The 22,840-nt window shown below is 41.2% G+C and overlaps 1 protein-coding gene across 3 annotated transcripts in view; it reads left to right on the top strand.

The window, feature by feature from the left end:
* wdr17 (WD repeat domain 17) overlaps positions 1-22,840 on the top strand; it is a 67,238-nt gene that overhangs the window by 17,034 nt on the left and 27,364 nt on the right. For 2 of the 3 annotated variants that reach the window (XR_009920771.1, XM_062388715.1), the window contains exons 3-13: positions 7,131-7,314; positions 7,426-7,656; positions 7,821-7,931; positions 9,720-9,860; positions 9,977-10,099; positions 10,461-10,648; positions 10,778-10,946; positions 11,166-11,257; positions 11,470-11,552; positions 11,670-11,756; positions 14,175-14,339. Coding sequence is in view for 2 of the 3 variants with exons in the window: in XM_062388715.1 (XP_062244699.1) it covers positions 7,131-7,314; positions 7,426-7,656; positions 7,821-7,931; positions 9,720-9,860; positions 9,977-10,099; positions 10,461-10,648; positions 10,778-10,946; positions 11,166-11,257; positions 11,470-11,552; positions 11,670-11,756; positions 14,175-14,339 (1,574 nt within the window). In the remaining variant the exon portion in view is untranslated. The remainder of the gene's footprint in view (positions 1-7,130; positions 7,315-7,425; positions 7,657-7,820; positions 7,932-9,719; positions 9,861-9,976; positions 10,100-10,460; positions 10,649-10,777; positions 10,947-11,165; positions 11,258-11,469; positions 11,553-11,669; positions 11,757-14,174; positions 14,340-22,840) is intronic. The other variant, XM_062388716.1, reaches the window with a different exon arrangement.

Here is a 22,840-nt window from a genome sequence, read left to right as displayed (position 1 = left end):
TGTTACTACAAAAATCTTAACGATGTCCATACCTCGCTCCTCAAAATGTTCGATAAGCACCCTGGCTAAGTCCTCACCTTTTGTTGCGTCAGACATTGGCTTTAAACAGCAAAGCTCCTCCCTTACAATTAAGTCACAGCATTTTGCCATTTCTGCTAAGTATGGTATGTAGTTCACGTCGCAGTCTCTCATCAAGTGCAATGCTAAAAACCACAGCATCTTTTGTCCCAGCTGTCCCCCCTGACATTATCTGAAATTTCTTCGCTGCATCACTCAACAATTCATGCTGATATGGGGATGTCTCTGGTTCTTGATTTGAATGTCTCTTTGTTTGGTAGTCCTTCAAACAGAACCTCTGAGGTAGCGAAGAAATCTTACATTATGTATTCGCCATCAGTAAATGGCTTTCCATGTTTCAAAATGCAGTGAGCAATGCGAAAGCTTGCTTCAGTTGCATGGTTTTTGGCAGTGGCAAAGACTTTGAGAGAGCTGGCTTGCTTCACATACCTGGAAACTGCACGTTTGATTGATTCTCCTTTGACTGCCTGATCTTTGAAACTTCTTTGGTGCTTATCGTCAAAGTGACGCTTAACACTGAACGTTCGGCAAACAACATTTTCAAAATATAACGTGCACACAGCACGGCCCTTATGAAAGTCTTCCAGCGGGGTTGCCATCATCAATAATCCTGAACGGCTGCACTTCACGGAGATTCATGTGGGAAAATGCGAGCAGCGCCGGCTGGGAGGCTTCTTCTTGTTATTATTGAATTGCGATTGGAATCCACCCTATGGTGCATTATTGGCAGCCGAGGTACAGAGCTACTCACTGAAGCTCACATTGTTTGTTAAGTACAATACTTGATGATTTAAGTATATATTTTTAAATAGTTAATAAATGTTTTGCAAATTTTGCAGTTCTTTAGTTATATTTGATGTTATATTGTAGTAATTAACTTGGTTTTGTAGAAAAAGATTTAGTATGTTATGGTAAATGGATCTCTATTTATATAGCGCTTTTCTAGTCTTGATGACAACTCAAAGCTCTTTACAGTACAGGTTGGTGCCAGTCACCCATTCACACAGTGCGTCTAATCTCAGCACTTTTCTATGAGGGGCAATTAGGGGTTGATTATCTTGCCGAGGGACACTTCGGCATGCAGTTGAGGAAGACTTAGATCGATCCAGCGTTCCATCCCCTGCCTCTTTAAGGCCCTGTTTTGTACAAACATAGCAGTTATATTTAAGGTCCCTAGTTGGAAAGAAACTGATCTTGACATTGCGGTTGAATGAGTTATTGTGTCAATAAATACCCTTTACTAAAATAGATCTATCAAGATAAGGATCTCATCAATTTATTATCCTACCATTGTTCTTACACAAGTGTGGTACATTTGTCATGCCAATTTCTACAATCCCACTACCAACGAGGAAACGTGACACAAATTTCTCTTACAGTATTCTCACCTTAATGCTCGAGCATGGTGCATACCACAGAGTTCAGTTTGTAATATGCACTCAGAGGAGAAACATTTGTTTGTTTTTATACATTGGGCTCACCCCTCCAACTCGGGAGGGGATTGTTATTTTAGATCTCATCATCAATTTAGTAAGTGTAAATTGATGAACAGGCTACCAGCAAACAGATTCCTCCGCCCTGCACGCAAACAGATTCCACCGCCCTACACGCACGTGGCATCTATTGCACTTCTGTCCGTTCTGGGAGAGGGATCCCTCACATGTGGCTCTCTCTGAGGTTTCTACGTATTTTTACCCTGTTAAAAGGGTTTTTAGTAGTTTTTCCTTACTCTTGCTGAGGGTTAAGGACAGAGGATGTCACACCCTGTTAAAGCCGGCTAACGGAGGGCTAACGGAGGGCTAACAGTGAGCTAATTGTGGGCTGGCGGAGGGCTAACTGCCAGCTAGCGGGGAGCTAACTGTGCGCCAACGGAGGGCTAACGGACGGATAACTGTGGGCTGGTGGAGGGCTAACCGCCAGCTAGCGGGGAGCTAACAGTGCACCAACGGAGGACTAACCGAGGGCTAACTGTGGACTAACGGACGGTTAATGGACAGCTAATTGTCGGCTGGCGGGGGGGTAACTGTCAGGCTACAGGCTACCACCAGGCTACCACCAGGCTACCACCAGGCTACCAGCAGGCTACCAGCAGGCTACCAGCAGGCTACCAGCCAAGCTTCCAAGATGGCTGGGGGGGGGAAGAACAAAGATAAGGACAATGCACAGTACATAACACCGGTACAAGTGCGTGAACTACTTGACAAACTAAAAGCTTTCTATAAAGAAATGCTAGAACAGCAGGAAGGCAACTTCAAAGCCTGCGTGCACACCTTGATGGACACTACTAACTCCAGAATGGATGCTATGTTGAAAGAGCTACAAGCGCTTAAGGTTAGTCTCCACTTTACACAAGAGGAGGTGGATGACTTGAAAACCATGAATGCTAGTCTGTCACAGAACCATATAACAAATGAAACTGAAATAGATAAGCTAGCAGAATGTATGACTGCATTAGACAACAAAACAGACTTTCTGGATGGTCAATCCAAGCGTCACAACGTGATTAGTGACTTGTTGGTGTTAAACTCAATTAACATACTTGCGATATCAGAAACCCATCTGGATGACACTTTTGAGGATGAGGCTTTGGGCATACAAGGGTATAATCTATATAGAAAGGACAGAAACAGATATGGGGGAGGTGTGGCTTTTTATGTTCAAAACCATCTTCCAGTGAAAGTTAGGGAGGATATTATGTATGACGAAATTGAGCTGCTATGGGTTCAAGTGAACGTGCCCAATATTAAACCTATCTTGGTGGGCTGCTGCTACAGGCCACCTGTAACGATCTGACAGTTTAGATTTAGTGTTTTCTGTTAAACTGTTAGATCTCTGTTTTGTGTTTTTAAGTTGTTTTCATGTGTGCACTCGGTTTCTGTTTCCTGTTTTATTTTGTATATTCTGTGCCTTGTGGGTTGTTTCTGTCTTCACTTCCTGTCTTGGTGATTGTCTGTCTAACTCCTCATGTGTTGCACCTGTGGCAAATTACCCCTGCCTTCCCTGTGTATATAAGCCTCTGTCTTTCCCTTTGTCCTTGTCGGATTGTTTGTTCATCTACCCTCTGTCATCCATGGTGCTGTTCTGTGTTCCTGTCCTGCCTTGTCCTTGTCCTGATCCCCTGAGCCTCTTCACTTTGAACCCCTCTCGTAAGCTTCCTTGTGTTTTTGGTTAGTTATAGTTTAGTTTAGTTCCTTTTACATTAAATACGTTTTTTGTTAAACATCTCTGCATCTGGGTCCATCTCCTTCCACAAACCGTGACAGCCCCATATTAAACCTATCTTGGTGGGCTGCTGCTACAGTCCACCAAGTTCAGATCAACACTACTTAGAAGCCATGGATGAGATGCTGGATAAGGTGTATGAATTGAATATGGAAATCGTTTTCAGTGGAGATATAAATATTGACTGGCTATCGCCTAACTGTTCCTTAAAGAACCAACTGGCCACCATAACTGATGCCTGCTGTTTGAAACAAGTGATTGCACAACCAACACGACTAAGCACAAACAACAACGCCATCAACACAGCATCTTGTATTGATCACATTTATTTGAGTGCAGATGATTTATATACCAAGGCTGTATCAGTCTCAATAGGATATAGTGACCACAATATTGTAGTGGTAGCAAGGTGCTGCGGGAGTATGGGGTAAGGGGGTCTATCCTCAGGGCCATTCAATCCCTGTACTCCCAAAGCGAGAGCTGTGTTCGCGTCCTCGGCAGCCAGTCAGTTTCGTTCTCAGTGGATGCTGGTCTCCGCCAGGGCTGCGCCTTGTCACCAATCCTGTTTGTGATATACATGGACAGGATATCGAGGCGTAGTCGGGGTGGGGAGGGGTTGCAGTTCGGTGGTCTGAGGATCTCGTCACTGCTTTTTGCAGATGACGTGGTCCTCATTGGATCATCGGCCTGTGACCTTCAGCACTCACTGGATCGGCTGGTGGCCGAGTGTGAAGCGGCTGGGATGAGGATCAGCACCTCTAAATCTGAGGCCATGACTCTTAGCAGGAAACGATGGATTGCTTACTCCGGGTAGGAAATGAGTCCTTAGCCCAAGTGAAGGAGTTCAAGTACCTTGGGGTCTTGTTCGCGAGTGAGGGTACTATGGAGCGTGAGATTGGCCGGAGAATCGGAGCAGCGGGGGCGGTATTGCGTTCGCTTTACCGCACCGTTGTAACGAAAAGAGAGCTGAGCCGCAAGGCAAAGCTCTCGATCTACCGGTCGATCTTCGTTCCTATCCTCACCTATGGTCATGAGGGCTGGGTGATGACCGAAAGGACGAGATCACGGGTACAAGCGGCCGAGATGAGTTTTCTCAGAAGGGTGGCTGGCGTCTCCCTTAGGGATAGGGTGAGAAGCTCAGCCATCCGTGAGGAACTCGGATTAGAGCCGCTGCTCCTTCACTTAGAAAGGAGTCAGCTGAGGTGGTTCGGGCATCTGGTAAGGATGCCCACTGGGCGCCTTCCTTGGGAGGTGTTTCAGGCACGTCCAGTGGGGAGGAGACCTCGGGGAAGACCCAGGACTAGGTGGAGAGATTATATCTCAACACTGGCCTGGGAACGCCTCGGGATCCCCCCCGTCAGAGTTGGTCAGGCCAAGGAAAAGGCACTGAACAGTGGCTGTACTAAGGACAGAGAAAACTACTGTAAACTGAGAAATCAGGTTACAAAACTCAATCAAAGGAAAAAGAAACAATATTATGTATTGCAATTAATCAGGACAAAGAATGACCCCAAAAAGTTTTGGACTATGCTTAATTGTATAATGGGAAGAAACACCTCTCCACAACCTACATTAATTGAAAGTGGGGGTACTTTTATCACAAAACCAAAAAAATTGCAGATCACTTGAAAACAATTTTCAGAGGCAAGGTAAATACATTAAGGAAAGAATCATCACAGAGGGCTGACAACAGTTCAACCATGGTCAACATCCAAGACTCTATGAAGGACAAACTTTGCCAGTTTGAGTTTAGTGACCTGGTTGGCTGTATTTGATCAAATACAGGAATACTTCTCAGTAAATAATCTGTTCACAAAGTACCAGCATACTTACAGAAAGGGACATTCCACATGCTCAGCACTGATGCAAATGTCAGATGACTGGTACAGAGAACTAGACAACAAAATGCTATGTGGAGCAGTCCTTCTGGATTTTACAGCAGCATTTGATCTCCTTGAACATAAGCTTCTTCTGAAAAAACTGGTGTGCTATGGCTTTAAACCATCTGCAGCTTCCTGGATGGGAAGTTATCTATGAAATAGATCACAAAGAGTCTTCTTTAATGGAAGTCACTCGGACAGTGTGCTGGTGGAAAGTGGAATACCACAGGGAAGCTGTCTAGGCCCACTAATGTACTCTATCTTCACTAATGATTTACTTCAAGTATTAACAAGTGCAAATTTAAGTATGTACGCAGATAACACTACTGTACATGCATCAGCAAAAACAGCAGAAGAACTGACAGTCATCCTAAACAAGGAGCCAAGTTCCATTGGAAAGTGGGTCCTTGACAACAAGATGGTTCTCAACTTAGCTAAAACAAAAAGCATCATCTTCGGGTCTAATCATTCTCTTAGAGCAGAGCCAGAGCTTAGACTGTGCATAGATGGAACATCCATCACACAAGTAAAAGTAAACAAGCTATTAGGAGTCACCCTAGATGATAAACTGTCCTGGTCAAAGCATATTGACACTATAGTCAATAAAAGGGGCAAAGCACTAACTGTAGTCAGACGATGCAGAAATCATCTTACACCTGATCTAAAAATACTGGTAGTTAACTCTCTTGTTCTGTCACAGCTGGATTATTGCCAGATAGTATGGGCAAATGCCACCAAGAAAGACCTGAATAGATTACAGCTGGTACAGAACAAGGCTGCACGCTTTGCTCTACAGTATCCTTACAGAACCAGCATACATAGTATGCATGCCTGTATCCACTGGCTAAAAGTTGAAGACAGGATGGCTGCTGCACTTCATGGAACCTACTACCAACAGAAAGTATTAACCTGAAACGTAAATGTATGTTCAAAAAGCAAATAATGAAACACTTGGGTACAGCATACTTGTGACACTAGATGGTGAGGTACTGTACATAAAGGAGTAGTATTCTCTTACATGGTTTGCAGTTTTCGCTTCTATGGAATTGTATATATCAGTGTTTTATATCTTGACAAAGGTAATATTGCATAACCACTAAATTTATTTTAGATATCTGTAATATTATATGATCACTATTTTTATGTATATTAACTTTTGATATCTATAATGTAACATATATTTATAATGTAACGTATGTTTTAAATGTTTGATATTGGTATTTAATGTTTGTTTTAAAATGTTTGATATCTGTATCTATGTCTTGAATGTGGACCCCACTAAAAGTAGCTCTGTCTTAGGGTAGAGCTAATGGGGATCCTTCTAAATAAACAAATAAACAAATCACATGAATACAAACAATGCCTAGTAGAGGCAATCTGGTCATTTCATTCAGTAGCACATAAAATCATTAGGTTACCGTGTTTTGACTAATTACGTTAACGTGTCTATAGTAATCAGGCCAACATTCATTCAGTAGAACAGGAAACAGCATGATCAAGGTTACAATGTTAGAGTTTCAATCATGATCAATCAAAGGGGAAATAAACATGATTATGTCACGTTCACATGTTACATTTCCTTACAGAACATTTACTTGAACGTAATTAAAGCATGTTTTTTTCAATCAAACCATCATTATTGTTTGTTTTCTGTACCTGAATTACTTCACATTTACTGCAGAGAACCTTGGGCTAACCAGCCTGGATGACGTATCACATAAATCATTTGTCAACTATTTCTCCCATATAATGTTTTTTTCTTAATTTCTTCGTTTTGTTTGAAGTGTCTACAGTACTGGACAGAATTGAATCTGTCGGCAGTATTTACTATTGCAGAAATGTTTCACCAGAGAACTACTTTGAAACACTTTCCAGGATAAAATCTTTTGCTGATTTATTTCTGTTTATTTCCCCCTTTATTCCTCGTCATTCTCAATCTGTCTGTTATAGTTGGACCAGCAGTACAATGAATATAAACTGAGCTCCATCATGTCAGAACACAAGAAGACTATAACAGCTATCAGCTGGTGTTATGACAACTCTGATCTCTTTGCATCGGCCTCTGCTGATAACCTGCTCATCGTATGGAATGTTGCAGAACAAAAGGCTGTTGCAAGACTGGACAACACTAAAGGTAGATGGATGGTTGACATAGGATTTATTGTACCTGTGAAATGTTTAAGAGCAGATTTTTGCAATATCTTCCATCTGTAAAGTTGACAGTGTCTCTCACTTGCATTCCTAGGGGTCCCCACATCAGTCAGTTGGTGCTGGAACTCAGCTGATGGAGTGGCCTTTGTCTCCCAGCGTGGTCCGTTATATATCTGGGTGTATGGAGGTCCTGACCCTGGGCTAACAGTGCATAAAGAAGCTCACTCCTTCCTGTCGGATATCTGTCTCTTCAGATGGCACCCAAAAAAGAAGGGCAAACTGGTGTTTGGACACACAGACGGAAGTTTGTCAATTTTTCAGCCAGGTAAAGACTAAAGTTGTTTCTTTCTCATCTCATTCATTAACACCCAAACTCACACATACACCTGTCTTAAAAACTAAGCTTAACCATAATGTAAACTGTCCACCTACACTTCTGTACCTGTAAACGTACATCTTCTTTAACCTGTTGACCTCTGTCTTCTCTAGGGATTAAAAGCCAAAAGCATGTGTTACGTCCAGAGTCATTAGAGGGCACAGATGAAGAGGATCCAGTTAGTGCTCTGGAATGGGACCCTTTGTCAACTGACTACTTGCTAGGTTTGACAAAATAATCACTCTTTTGATAAAGTGTAATACTTTGAATAGTATTACAGACACATTGAATAGAACAACATCAATGTAGTTTTATTTGATTGTTTAGACCCTCTTCAGTTTGCCTACAAGCCAAATAGGTCGACTGCAGATGCCATCTCCCTCACCCTTCACACTGCCCTCTCCAACATGGACCAGAGGGACACATTTGTGAGAATGCTGTTCATTGACTACAGTTCAGCATTCAATACCATCGTGCCGCTGAAGCTCGTCACCAAGCTCAGAGACCATGGGGTTAACATTACCCTCCGTGATTGGATTCTGAACTTCCTGACAGGCAGACCACAGGCGGTGCGGATAGGCAGCACTACATCCTCCACCCTGACTCTCAACACCGGTGCCCCCCAGGGCTGCATGCTCAGTTCTCTCCTATACCCCCTGTTCACAGCTCCAAAACCATCATTAAGTCTGCTGATGTCTGCTATCACTGTGGTGCAGAGTTCAGTAGGGTGAAAGCCGCAGGGATGAAGCTGTTCCTGAACCTGCGGGTCCGGAATGGAGGACCCTGTAGGGAGGAGTTCAAACAATCTGTGGCTGGGGTGTGAGCTGTCCTTAACGATGCTGCGCGCTCTCCGCAGACATCTCTTGCTCTGGACAGCTACAATGGTGGGGAGTGAGGAGCCGGTGATGCGTTGGGCAGTTTTCACCACCCTCAGCAGTGATTTCCCGTCCGCAACAGAGCAGCTGCCATACCACACTGAGATGCAGTTGGTGAGGATGCTCTAGATGGTGCAGCGGTAGAAATTCACCAGAATCTGAGGAGACAGATGGGCCTTATTCAGTCTCCTCAGGAAGAAGAGACGCTGGTTTGATTTCTTGACCAGGGTTAATGTGTTGAGGGTCCAAGAGAGGTCCTCAGAGATGTGGACACCTAGGAACTTGAAGCTGGTGACACACTCAACCTACGTCCTGTTGATATGGATGGGGGTGTGTGTGCCACCTTTCTTCCTGAAGTCCACAATGAGCTCTTTGGTCTTCTTGGTTTGAAAGCCAGGTTGTTGTTGACTCACCACTCCGCCAGATGCTGGACCTCTTTGTAGGCTGACTCATCGTTGTTGCTGATGAGGCCATTCACCGTTGTATCGTCTGCAACTTGACAATGGTATTAGAACCATGTACAGGTGTGCAGTCATAGATGAAGAGGGAGTAGAGGAGAGGACTCAGCCTGTGGCATGCCAGGGTTCAGGATGAGGGTTGAGGAGATGTGGTTCTCTAACCTAACAGACTGGGGTCTCTGGGATAGAAGTCCAGTATCCAGTTGCAGAGGGAAACGTTGATGCCTAGGTCACTGAGTTTCATGACCAAGCGGTTTAGGATGAAGACCAACCAGATCATCAAATACCCTATCACCCCAGCCATAAATTGTTCTGCCTGCTGCCGTCTGGCCAACGGTACTGCAGCATCCGGGCCCGCACCACCAGGCTCAGAGAAAGTTTCATCCCCCAGGCCATAAGACTTTTAAACTCCTCCAATCTGTCATAATTCCACCATCTCTGCACATTAGCATATTTGCACATTTCATTTTTCCCTATTCTAATCACTTGCACTAGTGTTTTTCTGTTTTTCTAGAGTTGTTTATATCTATTTTAGATATGTATATTTTATTTCTATTTCTAAATTTGTATATTCTATTTTATTTTATTTTACTTGCAGGCGATTGCTTAATGTAATTGTTGTGCATATGACAATAAACTCTTGAATCTTGAATCTTGAATTTAGTTTTTTCTCTTACAGTGTCTAACCTCCACAACGGTATAAGGCTGGTCGACAGTGAGGCCTTGAATTGTATCACGTCCTTTTGCTTCCCTTCAGCGGCTGCATCAGTTCAGTGTCTGGCCTGGGTTCCCTCTGCGCCAGGCATGTTTATCACCGGAGGTAAAGGTGCTACATGTTTATATTGGATATGTGTATGCTCTCATTTCCCATCTGCCTCAATGTGTTTATCACAAGATGACACCACACACCTCATTCTAGCCATCTTTGTATGTTAGACTCTCAGGTTGGAGTACTGAGGGTGTGGAACGTGTCTCGCTCCACTCCACTGGACAGCTTTAAACTGAAAAAGACTGGGTTTCATGCTTTGCATGTCCTCAACTCCCCTCTCGCCAAGAAAGGTAATATTTAGAGTAAAACTTGTTGGATATGCAGTCCGACTGTTGTTCAGAAGTTAAAAGTGTTACAATCTGCTTTGGATGTTTATTATGTTTGAGTTTCTTTCTGTTTGTCTTAGTATTTTGGTCTAGAGTAAATGTGTGTTTCAGTGCTTTGTGAAAACAGCTGTGTATGAGCATCACTTACTTTTTATCATATGTGCACTGTCTGGGCAGTCATTCAAACACTCAGGCTTCATGTGATAATTCCAGCTGTCTGTTATATAAGGATGAGAGTGAATTTTAAGAAATATGAAAATGATGTTATTTTATAACACACTAGATATTTTTCTTTGACTTAATTCACTCTCTACTCACACTACAGCTCCAAGTTCCTGTTCCCCCAGTAAAAGTCAGCACACCAGTTCTACCAGTGAGGCAGTGCCTCCCCCGACCCTGTCACAGAACTGTTCCTTCTCCCTGCCTCCTGGCCATGCTGTGTGCTGCTTCATGGATGGAGGAGTGGGACTGTATGATATGGGTGCCAAAAAGTGGGACTTCCTTAGAGACCTGGTATTTTTGAAAAATCCTTTGTACTGTAATTTCTACAGCTTACACATGCGTATGCAAGACAGATGAACAAATATTTGTCCATGTTCTTAGCACATGATTTATTGTTCTCTGTTGTCGTATCGTTTTCAGGGTCATGCAGAAACCATCTTTGATTGTAAATTCAAGCCAGATGATTCCAACCTGCTGGCCACGGCTAGTTTTGATGGAACTATTAAAATCTGGGACACAAACACACTAACAGCTGTTAACACCTCTCCTGGCAATGAGGGAGTTGTCTACTCTCTGTCCTGGGCTCCAGGTATATAAACTCCACACAAACAATCGAACATTTGTAAGTGCATGCACACAATTTTTTTGTGTTGAAGATTTAAATTGGAAAATAAAAGCAAATGACTTTAGATGATCATGTTCATTAGACAACATCCCTACACAAATTTCATTACGGATACAAAAAAATTGTAGTCCCAGAAAGTTATTGATCTTTCTCTTTGATTTTGTGTGTGTGTGTGTTTTGAAGGCGACCTGAATTGCATTGCAGGGGCGACGTCTCGTAACGGAGCGTTTATCTGGGATGTCAGGAAAGGAAAGATCATCACTCGCTTTAATGAGGTTACTTAAACTTTCAGTGCAAAATTTATGTATAAAATTAACTTCAACAATTAACCAGTAAAAATGGCTGCTGTCTCCACATTTATTGCAACAGTACTTCAAATCGAGTTTAGGTGCAGCTGTAGACAACCTCCTCTCAAACATTATTCGATTCTTTGAGAAACTACTAGTAAGATGTGGTGTGAATTGACGACCTCTCTATCATCCTGCAGCATGGTAAGAATGGTATATTCTGTATATCATGGAGCCATAAGGATTCTAAGAGGATTGCTACCTGTAGTGGAGATGGATTCTGGTAAGTGCTCTTTTTATGCTCTGTTAAGAGTTTGTTCTTTTATCAGAGAGATTATTTCATGTATTCTATCTATTTATCCCTCGTCATAAATGTTTTTTTTAATTGTTTTAACAACAGTATTATTCGGACCATAGATGGCAAAATCCTCCATAAGTACAAGCATCCTGCTGCTGTGTTTGGCTGTGACTGGAGCCAGAACAACAAGTAAGACCTAAATCACTATGTCATCTCACCTCACGTTGCTGTTAGCTACATATGGCCCACCTAGTAATTACTACTTTACTCATTTCACCTATTTGAATAATATATGTGGCATATAGTAAGACTTGAAATACAACACTTAACAAAAACATAAAGCACAATTGCAGGATATTTCTAGTGTTATAGTGGACCTTCCTGGCCTGGCTTCAGGCATTACTGAGCCAGGCTGTGTAAACCCAGCCTATGCCCTGTAGGCTGACCTGCACCCCATCTCCACAACATTAAACCTCCATTTCCGACAAGAAATCAAAAACAAGGGTTGCTGTTCTTCCATACAAACTGTTTTTAACCTGGTTCAAGTGAAAAAGTTCCTATAATAGCTAAAAAAAGCCAAAAAAAATGAATCAAAACCCACAGAAACATGAGTAAACTAGAAAAAGCTGAAACACACAACTGGTGTGGAACAAGTGAAACACCAGAACTGACCCAGACAAAAGGAATCACAGAGACTTATACACACAAGGGAAGCAGGGATGATTGAACACGTGGAAACAAATTAGGACAACAGGTGCATACGATCACAAGGGAGAGAAAACATGATAAAGGCAGGAAATCAAGTAAGAGACACACAAGGAAAAAAAAAAAAATTGAAACTGGGGGGTCACCACCAGAGGCTTATGGTATATTGGGGTACTTGTCATTAAAAATTCGGGAACCCCCTATCTAGCTAATAAGCAAATACTTAAGCTGAGACATCTGCCTGATACACCCAAGTGTTTGCAACTGTAATTATACGCAGCAAGGCCTCATTCAGCTCTCCTGTTTTTTTTATTTTCCAATTTGTTCTAATCATAATTTTATTCCATTTCAATCTGATCCAGCCTTTATCTACTGGAAAAATAAATAAATAGTCAACAAATGGATAGATAGGTAATAAATAAATAAATATTGCTATGAAATAAACCCTGAGATAATAAATATATGGGAATAAATATATACATATAGCATAACATAAATATATAACTGAATCCATTTGCTTAAATAAATAAATAAATACAATTATTTATTTCAAGATAATGTTTTTCAAAATAATACATTTCCTTACTTATAAGGTACTTATATTTCATTTTGATTTGATTTCATAATGCCATATTTTATTATTTCATGGGACTTCATGGGATTATTTTTTAAATATTATCATTGAGTAAAGTTACCTCGGGGCACCAGCCTTCAAAGGAACGGAAATTAAGTCTCATGTAAGAACTAACTACAAATTTCGAACCGGATTTACAATTAAATTAATAACTATAACCAAATTACCATATAGGTAGTTTGCAAAGTTGAAGGATACGGTGTCCTTGACAGTGTAGAGGTTGGCAAAATTGTGTTCTGGGCAGTTTTAACACCTAGGTGTGAAGTTGAAGCACTCTGGGAGACTGAGTTCTGGAGGCTCTCCTGTGTCTCTCTTACGCCGGGTTCACACCGGAAGCGACGCCGAAGCGCCTCGCCACGGCAGGAAAGCCAAGCGCCTCCCCTCCCGTGTTCAACCTTTGTGCGGTTCACACCGGGCCGCGCCAAGGGTGCCTCGCGCCGTGCAGCGATGGTTTTGGCGTTGAGTAAACTTTTCCATTGCGTATCGCACCATGAAACACACTGAAAAATGGATTTAAACGATATTGATGTCATATTTTATATGATATAAATTATCAAATATGCATGTCATAGTTTTTATTCCCCTTCTGTTGTCCTTGAGTTATAATTTTACCAATTTGACCAAACAAATTATTAAATCTCCCCATCTGTCGATCCACTACAGCCACACAAGCAGTCATATAAATAAAAAGAGAGGAGGGAGGGGGGGGCTACGTATTCTCCACATAGACTTGAGTGGAGAAAACGTCCACCCGACATCGAACGGAGCAAACACCGGAGAAGTTCTTGAAGATGGATGACATTCTATTAATAATTAGAGTGGAGAAGTACAGTGAGTTGTATTATCCTCTGTGGATAAACGCTGTGAACCCGGTGCTCCAAGAAAGAAACATGGGGTTGTAGGCTTTGGCTGCACATGTAAAAAGAAATATAGTTCACAAATACAAGGTCTCAAAACACATATTTATTTTGTGTGACTTTCATTACATAATGCCACATATATTTATTTTATTGTACAGTTAGTTCAAAATTCCACATTTTGTTTATTTCATGGGATTTTTATTTCATAATGCCACATTTATTTATGTCATGGGACTTTTATGAAAGAGAGAGATAGAGAGAGAGACTCACGTCAAGGAAGCTTAGTTTTACGGAGGCCTTGATGCAGATGTTTCAAGGGCAGTAAAAATGCTGCGTCCTCTGCTTAAGTGGCCCCAGTTTGTCACTTATCCTCCGCCCTATTCCTTCTCTTTCTCTTTCTCTCTGCAGGGACATGATCGCAACAGGCTGCGAGGATAAAAATGTCAGAGTGTACTACTTGGCTACAAGCTCTGATCAGCCTCTGAAGGTCTTCAGTGGTCACTTAGCTAAAGTATTCCACGTCCGCTGGTCTCCACTCAGAGAGGGGATACTGTGCTCGGGATCAGATGATGGGTGAGTATGTTTAAAGAGATCGAGGTGTAGCTCAGGCTGAGATTAACAGGAGAAATTCGTATTAATGCAGCGAGAAATGATCAGGCACAAAATTAAGAACGAGGAGTCAACTAAGAACATTAGGCACAAAATGAATAACAAGAATATATTTTCTGTTTTTAATTATAATTTTTTCAATAGTAAATTTCAATATCCCAGACTTTTTTAAGGATTTCTATTCTGTGTTACAATAATAAGGGCCCGAGCACCGAAATCGCCCTATTGAATTTGTAAGGATTTTTATTAGGGCCTGAGCACCGAATGGTGAGAGGCTCTATTGAAATTGTAAGGATTTTTATTAGGGCCCGAGCACCTCCGGTGGGATGCCCTATTGAAATTGAAAGGATTATTCTAAGAAATTTTAAACATGCTCAAAAAGTTGTAAAAGTTTGCAGTAAATTAGAAAGTGGTTTAAATTTACGTATTCTGGATTTGGAAATGGGCGTGGCAAAATGGCTCAACAGCGCCATCTACGGAAAAATCCCTCATTTAGCATTCACTGATCCTCACGGAAATCAAGCCAGTTGTGTATCATGACCAGATGCACAAAAAAGCCTTATGGACCATTATGAAAAAATTAACAGGAAGCCCGCCATTTTGGATTAAGTGGCCATTTTGGTCATATTCCATATTTTTACTTTGATGTACTTCTCGTAGAGTTTTCACCATATCAACTTAAAATGGAGAACAAAAGTCATTGAAAGATCAACTTTTCGTCATAACGTCTGACCGTGGCATGGCGTCAAAGTTTGATGAAACGCCATCAGAACACGAGCTTCTCCATCTCAGACATACAGTTGCAATCAGAAATATTCAACCCCCTCACCTCAATAGACATTATAGTGATGTGGATGACAGATAATGACAATAAATGACAAAAAAACCTCATCAAACAACAAAAGATATTTATTGATGCGTATTTTAGAAGTTGACTTAACTTTGAAGTTCAAATGAAAAATGTTACTCTTTCAACACATGTCCATGTGCAGTATTATTCAACCCCCAAGCTTCAGTACTTTGTGGCGCATCCTCTAGCTTTTATAACTTCTAAAAAATGTTTTCGGTAAGTGCGGACAAGCTTCTTACACCTCTCGATTGGAATTTTTGCCCATTTTTCACGTGCAAAAGCCTCTAGAGCAGTGATGTTTGATGGCTTCCATGCTGCAAAGGCCTTCTTTAAATCCCACCAAAGATTTTCAATCAAATTTGAATCTGGTGACTGTGAATGCCACTCCAGGACGTTCCAGGATCTTTTTCTCAACCAAGCTTTGGTGGACTTGGAGATTTTGCTTTGGATCATTGTCTTGCTGGAAAGTCCAATGATCACCAAGGTTTAATTTTTCAACAGAAGGCATCACATTCCTCTTTAAATTGGCCTGGTATTTCTGTGAATCCATGATGCCATGTGCACAATAAAGATTGCTAGTCCATGCCGCAGAAAAACAGCCCAACATCATCATTGACCAACCTCCATGCTGGACTGTGGGGATGGTATTCTTCTGGTCTTAAGCCTGTCCTTTCACACGCCAGACATACCGCTGGTCCATACGTCCAAACAGTTCCAGTTTGGTTTCATCAGTCCATAGAACTGTCACACAAAACTCTGTAGGCTTATCCAAATTCCTCCTGGCATATTCTAGTCGACTTTTGATGTTGCTGAGTGTGTCTTGGAGCCGGCCATGAAGGTCTTTATTATTCAGTGCATGTCTTATAGTTGCCACTGCAGCACTTGTACCAGCCTTCATCAGCTCATCCTATAGGTGTCTTGCAGTCACACAGGGGTTTATCTGAGTTGTTCTGACCAAGTTGCTGAGGATCCTTGATGAGATGTTGGGCTTTCTTCCACGGCCAGGCATGTTTGAAGCTGCTCCATCAGTTGTAAACTTCCTTATAATGTTCCCAATTGTGTCTCTTGGAATATAATTTTTTGGGGAATTCTTCTTCTACCAAAGGCCTTTCAGGTGTGATGAAATGATCTCCTCTCTCAGCTTTTGTGTAAGCTCTTTTGTCTTTCCCATGATTGCAACTCACCTTGAATACCTTCATGGGTAGGGTTTATATATGCATCACAGCTGAAGCAAATGAAGGATCAGTATAGAGTTCCCAAAGGCTTAATAATGTTTCAACTCAACTTTAGGACAAAAAAAACTGTCAGACAGCTTTAAAAACAACAATATTATATAGGGGTTGAATAATTGTGACATGGCTATCTTAACAAAATATACTGCTACACACAAATACTACATCATGCATTTTCCGTGTTGATTTTCTGTATCACTCATAAAGAAGGCATCCGAAGCAGAATCTTGATCAAAGAACAAGATTCTGTCTACTTTAATTGATAAATCCTTAAAATCTTTGGGGGGGTTGAATATTTCTGATTGCAACTGTATTTGGTCCAATCGACTCCAAACTACACATGTAAGACAAGAAGCCCGCCATTTTGAATTTGGTAGCCATTTTAGCCATATTCCACACTTTTACTTTGATGTACTTGTTGTAGAGCTTTCATCAGATCAACGTGAAATTTAGTTGAGGGTCATCACAACAAGATGAGATCTAAAGTTATCAAAGAAACAACTTTTTGACTGTGGTGTGGCCTTAAAGTTTGATGAAACGCCATCAAAACACGAGCTTCTGTATCTCAGACATATTTGGTCCCATCGACTCCAAACTAGACATGTAAGACAAGAGTCGCGACCTGAAGATATCTACAAGATATTTTGACTTAAAATCACAGCGCCTCCTGGTGGCAGCAGGAAATGTCTTGTTTTTGGTAAATTTTACACTTGGATGTATTTCTCCTCATCCACTTTGTGAAACCATGTCAAACTGTGTCTAATGGGTCTCAAGACATTGATAATGTAGGCTTACGATTACTGTGACTTTTCATCATGCGGATTATTAATGGCGTGTCATCAAAGTTCAACTCGCCATGACACACAAAATTGCTGTAACTTCTGTGTTCATGGGTCCAGCTCCCTCAAACTACATGTGTGTATCAACAGCCCACCCCTGAAGATATACAGATAGTTTTAAGGAATGGGCGTGTCAAAATAACTGACTAGCGCCCCCTAAAGGGCAGCCCCGGCACTACGATTGGTCTACATCTACAAAAATCGATAGGGACATGTGTCTTTTCATGACAAAGAAATAAGTCTCTTGGACAGATATGCTAAACCACACAGGAAGCCCGCCATTTTGGATTTGGTAGCCATTTTGGCCATATTCCACACTTTTACTTTGATGTACTTGTTCTAGAGCTTTCAACAGATCAACGTGAAATTTAGTTGAGTGTCATCACAACAAGATGAAGATGAAAAGTTATTAAAAGATTGATTTCTTGTCTCACGGTGTGACCGCGGCGTGACGTCAAAGTTTGATTACACGCCATTAAAACATGAGCTTCTGTATCTTGGACATACTTGGTCCAATCCAGTCCAAACCAGACATGTAAGACAAGAGTCGCGACCTTATGACATCTACAAAGACACCATGATTTAAAACGATAGCACCACCTGCTGGCTACAGAAAGTGAGGCATTTATCCTTGCTGCAGTGCCCAAACGCATGTAACACGGAGACGAGCGCTTGGTCATCGAACGCTCTTCCTTCACCAACCGCAACAGACTTCAGATCGCCCGTGCTCGGGCCCGTTAGTGCTACTTAAAAATTAGACTCTACAAAACATGATGAAGATCTTAAGTTATCAAAATTTAAACTTTTCATCAATCCGTGTGACCGTGGTGAGGTTTAAAAGCTTGATGTGCAAAATGAAAAGACTTGTCTGTGTTTCATGGTCTTATACTGACCTCTAGTAGCTTTATATTGCCGGCACACCTACTTGTACCGCAATATTAAGTCACTAGAGGGCAGTGTAGGATCATGGTTTGACCAAGGCACAAATTGTGTCACCTAAGGCAGGGGTAGGCAACCTTTACTATTTCCTCCACTCTTCCCCCAATTTAAAGCTGTCTGGTGCTGCACAACATATTTGATAACACAGGTTATCAAGTTATATATATATATATATATATATATATATACAGCTATTTTTACCTGTTGTACAAAATAGGAAAACACCAAACTCTGACCATGGCGTGGAGTCAAAGTCTGATCACACGCCATCAAAACACAAGCGTCTGTATCTTGGACATATTTGGTCCAATCAACTCCAAACTAGACATGTAAGACAAGAGTCGCGACCTGATGACATCTACAAAGACACCATGACTTCAAATCCTAGCGCCACCTGCTGGCTACAGGAAGTGAAGCGTTTATTGTTGCTGCAGAGCTTAAAACGCACGCAAGGCAGAGACGTGCGCTTGGTCATCAATCGCTCTCTCTTCCCCGTCCGCAACAGACTTGAAATTGCCTGTGCTCGGGCCCGTTAGTGCTACAACGTAGCCCTAGTTAGGGCCCGAGCACCGAAATCGGTGGGAGGCCCTATTGAAATTGAAATGATTATTATTATTATTAGGGCCCGAGCACCGAAATCGGTGGGAGGCCCTATTGAAATTGAAATGATTATTATTATTATTAGGGCCCGAGCACCGAAATCGGTGGGAGGCCCTATAGAAATTGAAATGATTATTATTATTATTATTAGGGCCCGAGCACCGAAATCGGTGGGAGGCCCTATTGAAATGATTATTATTATTATTATTATTATTAGGCCCCGAGCACCGAAATCGGTGGGAGGCCCTATTGAAATTGAAATGATTATTATTAGGGCCCGAGCACCGAAATCGGTGGGAGGCCCTATTGAAATTGAAATGATTATTATTATTATTATTATTATTATTATTTTTCTCTGTTTAAACTCATTGGCTTTTTGAGGGCTTTAATGTGCTCAAAAAGTTGTAGGAGTTTGCAGCAAATTCGAAGGCGGCGTAAAATTACGTATTCTGGAGCATTTTGAAAAGGGCGTGGCAAAATGGCTCAAGAGCGCCACCTACGGAAAAGCCCCTCATTTAGCATTCACCGATCCTCAAAAAAAACATAGACTATTGTGTATCATGACTAGATGCACAAAAAAAGTCCATCAGTGCATTATGAATAACGCAACAGGAAGCCCGGCAGTTTGACTTTAGTGGCCATTTTGGTCATATTCAATATTTTTTCTTTGATGTACTTGTCGTACAGCTTTCATCAGATCAACTTCAAATTTAGACGATCGTCATCACAACAAATTGGAGATCTAAAGTTATTGAAGGATTACGTTTTAGCAAAACCGTCTGACCGTGGTGTGGCGTTAAAGTTTGATGAAACGCCATCAAAACACAAGCTTCCATATTTCAGACATATTTTGTCCAATTGAGTCCAAACTAGACACATACGACAAGATTCGCCACCAGAAGACATCGGTGCAGAAATTGTGACTTACAATCACAGCGCCCCCTGGTGGCAACAGGAAATGTCTTGTTTTTGGTACGTGTTATGTTTTTATGTACTACTCAGACAGCTTTCATCAGATCAACTTAAAAATTAGATGAGACTCTACAAAACAAGATGAAGATCTAAAGTTATCAATATTTAAACTTTTCATCATACCGTGTGACCGTGGTGAGGTCTCAAAGTTCGACTAAACGCCAATATAAGCGAGCTTCTGTAACTTAGACATATTTTGTCCAATCGACTCCAAACTACACATATAAGACAAGAGTCGCGACCGGAAGACATCTACCTAAAAATCATGACTTAAAAGGAAAGCACCCCCTGGTGGCATCAGGAAATGTCTTGTTTTGGTCATCTTACTCTTTGATGTATTTCCCCCCAGCCACTTTGCTAAACCATGTCAAACTGTGTCAAATTGGTCTCAAGATATTGATAATGTAGGCATAACATTACTGTGACTTTTCATCATGCGGATTGTTAATGGCGTGGAATCAAAGTTCATCAGCTCACCATGACCAATGAAACCCATTTTAACAGAGTTACCATGAACGCAGCATGAGACCGCTTTCGGTTTGTTACGTCTCACACTTGGATGTATTTCTCCTCATTCACTTTGCTAAACCATGTCAAACTGTGTCACATGGGTCTCAATATATTGATAATGTAGGCATAACATTGCTGTGAGTTTTCATCATGCGGATTATTCATAGCTTTGCAGCAGACTTCTTCAACTCGCCATGACAAACGAAGCTGCATTTAACACAGCTGCAAGTGAACGCCTCATGAGACTCTGAAAAAAGTTACAACGTCACAAGCTGCGGAGCTGTGTATCACGAAGAACCGGAGAACGGTTGGCGAGTCTGGATGAGAGGACGGCGGCGGAGTCACTGTGGACGTTGTTCGCTCAGCAGGTTAGAGTGTGGGACGCTCTCAAAGCTTTTTTCCCCTCTCCCGTCGTGTCTTTTCCAGTGTGAACTCTGCCGCTCTCAACAGCAGCACTGGCCATGAGCTAGCTCCTGCTAGCTCCAACGAAGCATCTCTCAACTGCTACATAAGTTAAACGGACACTTCTGACTGACTGACTGACTGTGATGATAAGCAAAAGAGACACTGTGGACTGACTTTGCAGAGTCAATTCCGTAGCGACATTGAGACTGCATGCTGGTGCACGTGTGATGTGTTGTACTGCATTTGTTTGATCTGTTTACTAATACTAGCTCTAATAAATACTGTATAAATTATATTTTGCTCCTGAATTGAACTGTGTTAAAGGGGTTCACATGGAAAATATATGTTCAATTATGTAAAGGGTGATTTTTGTTACTATTATACTAATGGAGATTTAGCACTTGCTACACATTGTAAGAGCAGCTGTTCAAAGGAGCACTACGTCTTTTAAGGCTCTTTATTCAGAGTCACGGTGTTGATGTCTTGTCACGTGTTACAGTGAAAAATAACCGTGTCTCCCACCTTCAGTATTTAAATCGTTAATCTCAGACAGACTTCACTGAATTCTTTTGTTAAATATGAGTAAGTCATAGCCTTGTAACTTTACTAGAACAGACAGTGTCATACAGAGTTGTAGGCTTATATGCACTACCTATTTCCTAATCTGAAATGATTATGATCTGATTAACTTTGAATTAATATTTTATTTTTACCATGTAAAAGTCTGTTAATTACTTAACCTGGCCCATGTATGACTTTACATATCTGTGTATTGGTTTCATGTTCCTCTAGAAGGTCCAACTTGACACACAACTTGAATCCAACCAGACTGAACACTGACTCCAGGTACAGACCTGATTTCATTACTTAAAAACAATCAAAGTATTGCACATAATACATAATGTATTAAATTATAATGCAATACTTTTAATGTGAAATAGCTCCATTAAAAACATTCATTGTCATGGTAGTGCACGTTTTAATCCAAAAGCATATTCAAATACACAGTTGAATATCCACAGAAAATAAGATTACACACTTTGTTCATATGTAACTCTTCCTCTACAATAATGACGATCACTCTCATGTTTCCTATCATTTTATTAGGGACAGACGAGCCTGAAGGACACAGCTGTGATGACCATGTTCTGTCTCTTATGGCAAAGCAGAAATATAAAACTCTGGGTTCTTATCTAAAGTGTATCAAATCAGATCTCCACCATGTTGCTGCTGAGGACATCAGGTGCTGCAGTTCTTCATCTATGAAGAGAAAAAACGCACTGTTAAAGAATGTTTTGTGTTGTGTATAAAGCACAACAGATTTCAAATAGAACCGTTGTACTGTGGTCTTGGTTTATATCCTCATGGTTAAATGTACATATTTTAAGTCCCTTCTGATAAAAGTGCTGAAAGAAATACAACATTGTACAAATACATAAAATGTCTTTCTACCTCATCAGTACTATTCAAGGTGATAATCTCCCACAGACCTATTGATAACAGTCCAAATCAAGTCTTTCCACTTCTCTCAGTGTGAAAACATAATTCTATAATTAATTTGAGAACTGTTTACAACACTGATGTGTGGAGATTAAAATCATACCTAAACTGTCTAATTCACTGTAAAACTCCATGACATTCGCAGGCCATCTGTACTTAAGGGAGCAACGCATGGAGTGATGTGTAGATTACTAGTTTGATGATGCATGAGGAGAGGCGGTGGTCGAGTGGCAGAAACTTGGAATATGGGCAGAGAAGGTCTCTTTAAATCGCTTTTGATAAAACGTGACAAAGAAATACAACATTGTACACATAGATAAAATGTCTTTCTACCTCATCTGTAATATTCAAGGTGATGATCTCCCACAGAGCTGTTGATAACAGTCCACATCAAGTCTCTCCACTTCCCTCAGTGTGAAAACATAATTATATAATTAATTGGAGAAGTGTTTACAACACTGATGTGTGGACATTATAATCTTATCACTACTGTCTAATTCACTCTACAACTCCATGACAGACTAAATAAACGATGTGAAAATAGTAATGGCGGATATACCATCCTGTATCAAAATATTGGTGAAACAGTTACTATCACATGAAACGTACATATGTAGC

This window comes from Platichthys flesus, chromosome 5 (genome assembly GCF_949316205.1).
Source record: "Platichthys flesus chromosome 5, fPlaFle2.1, whole genome shotgun sequence".
In the NCBI taxonomy this organism is placed as follows: Eukaryota; Metazoa; Chordata; class Actinopteri; order Pleuronectiformes; family Pleuronectidae; genus Platichthys; species Platichthys flesus.
This window is presented reverse-complemented; position numbering and strand designations above follow the sequence as displayed.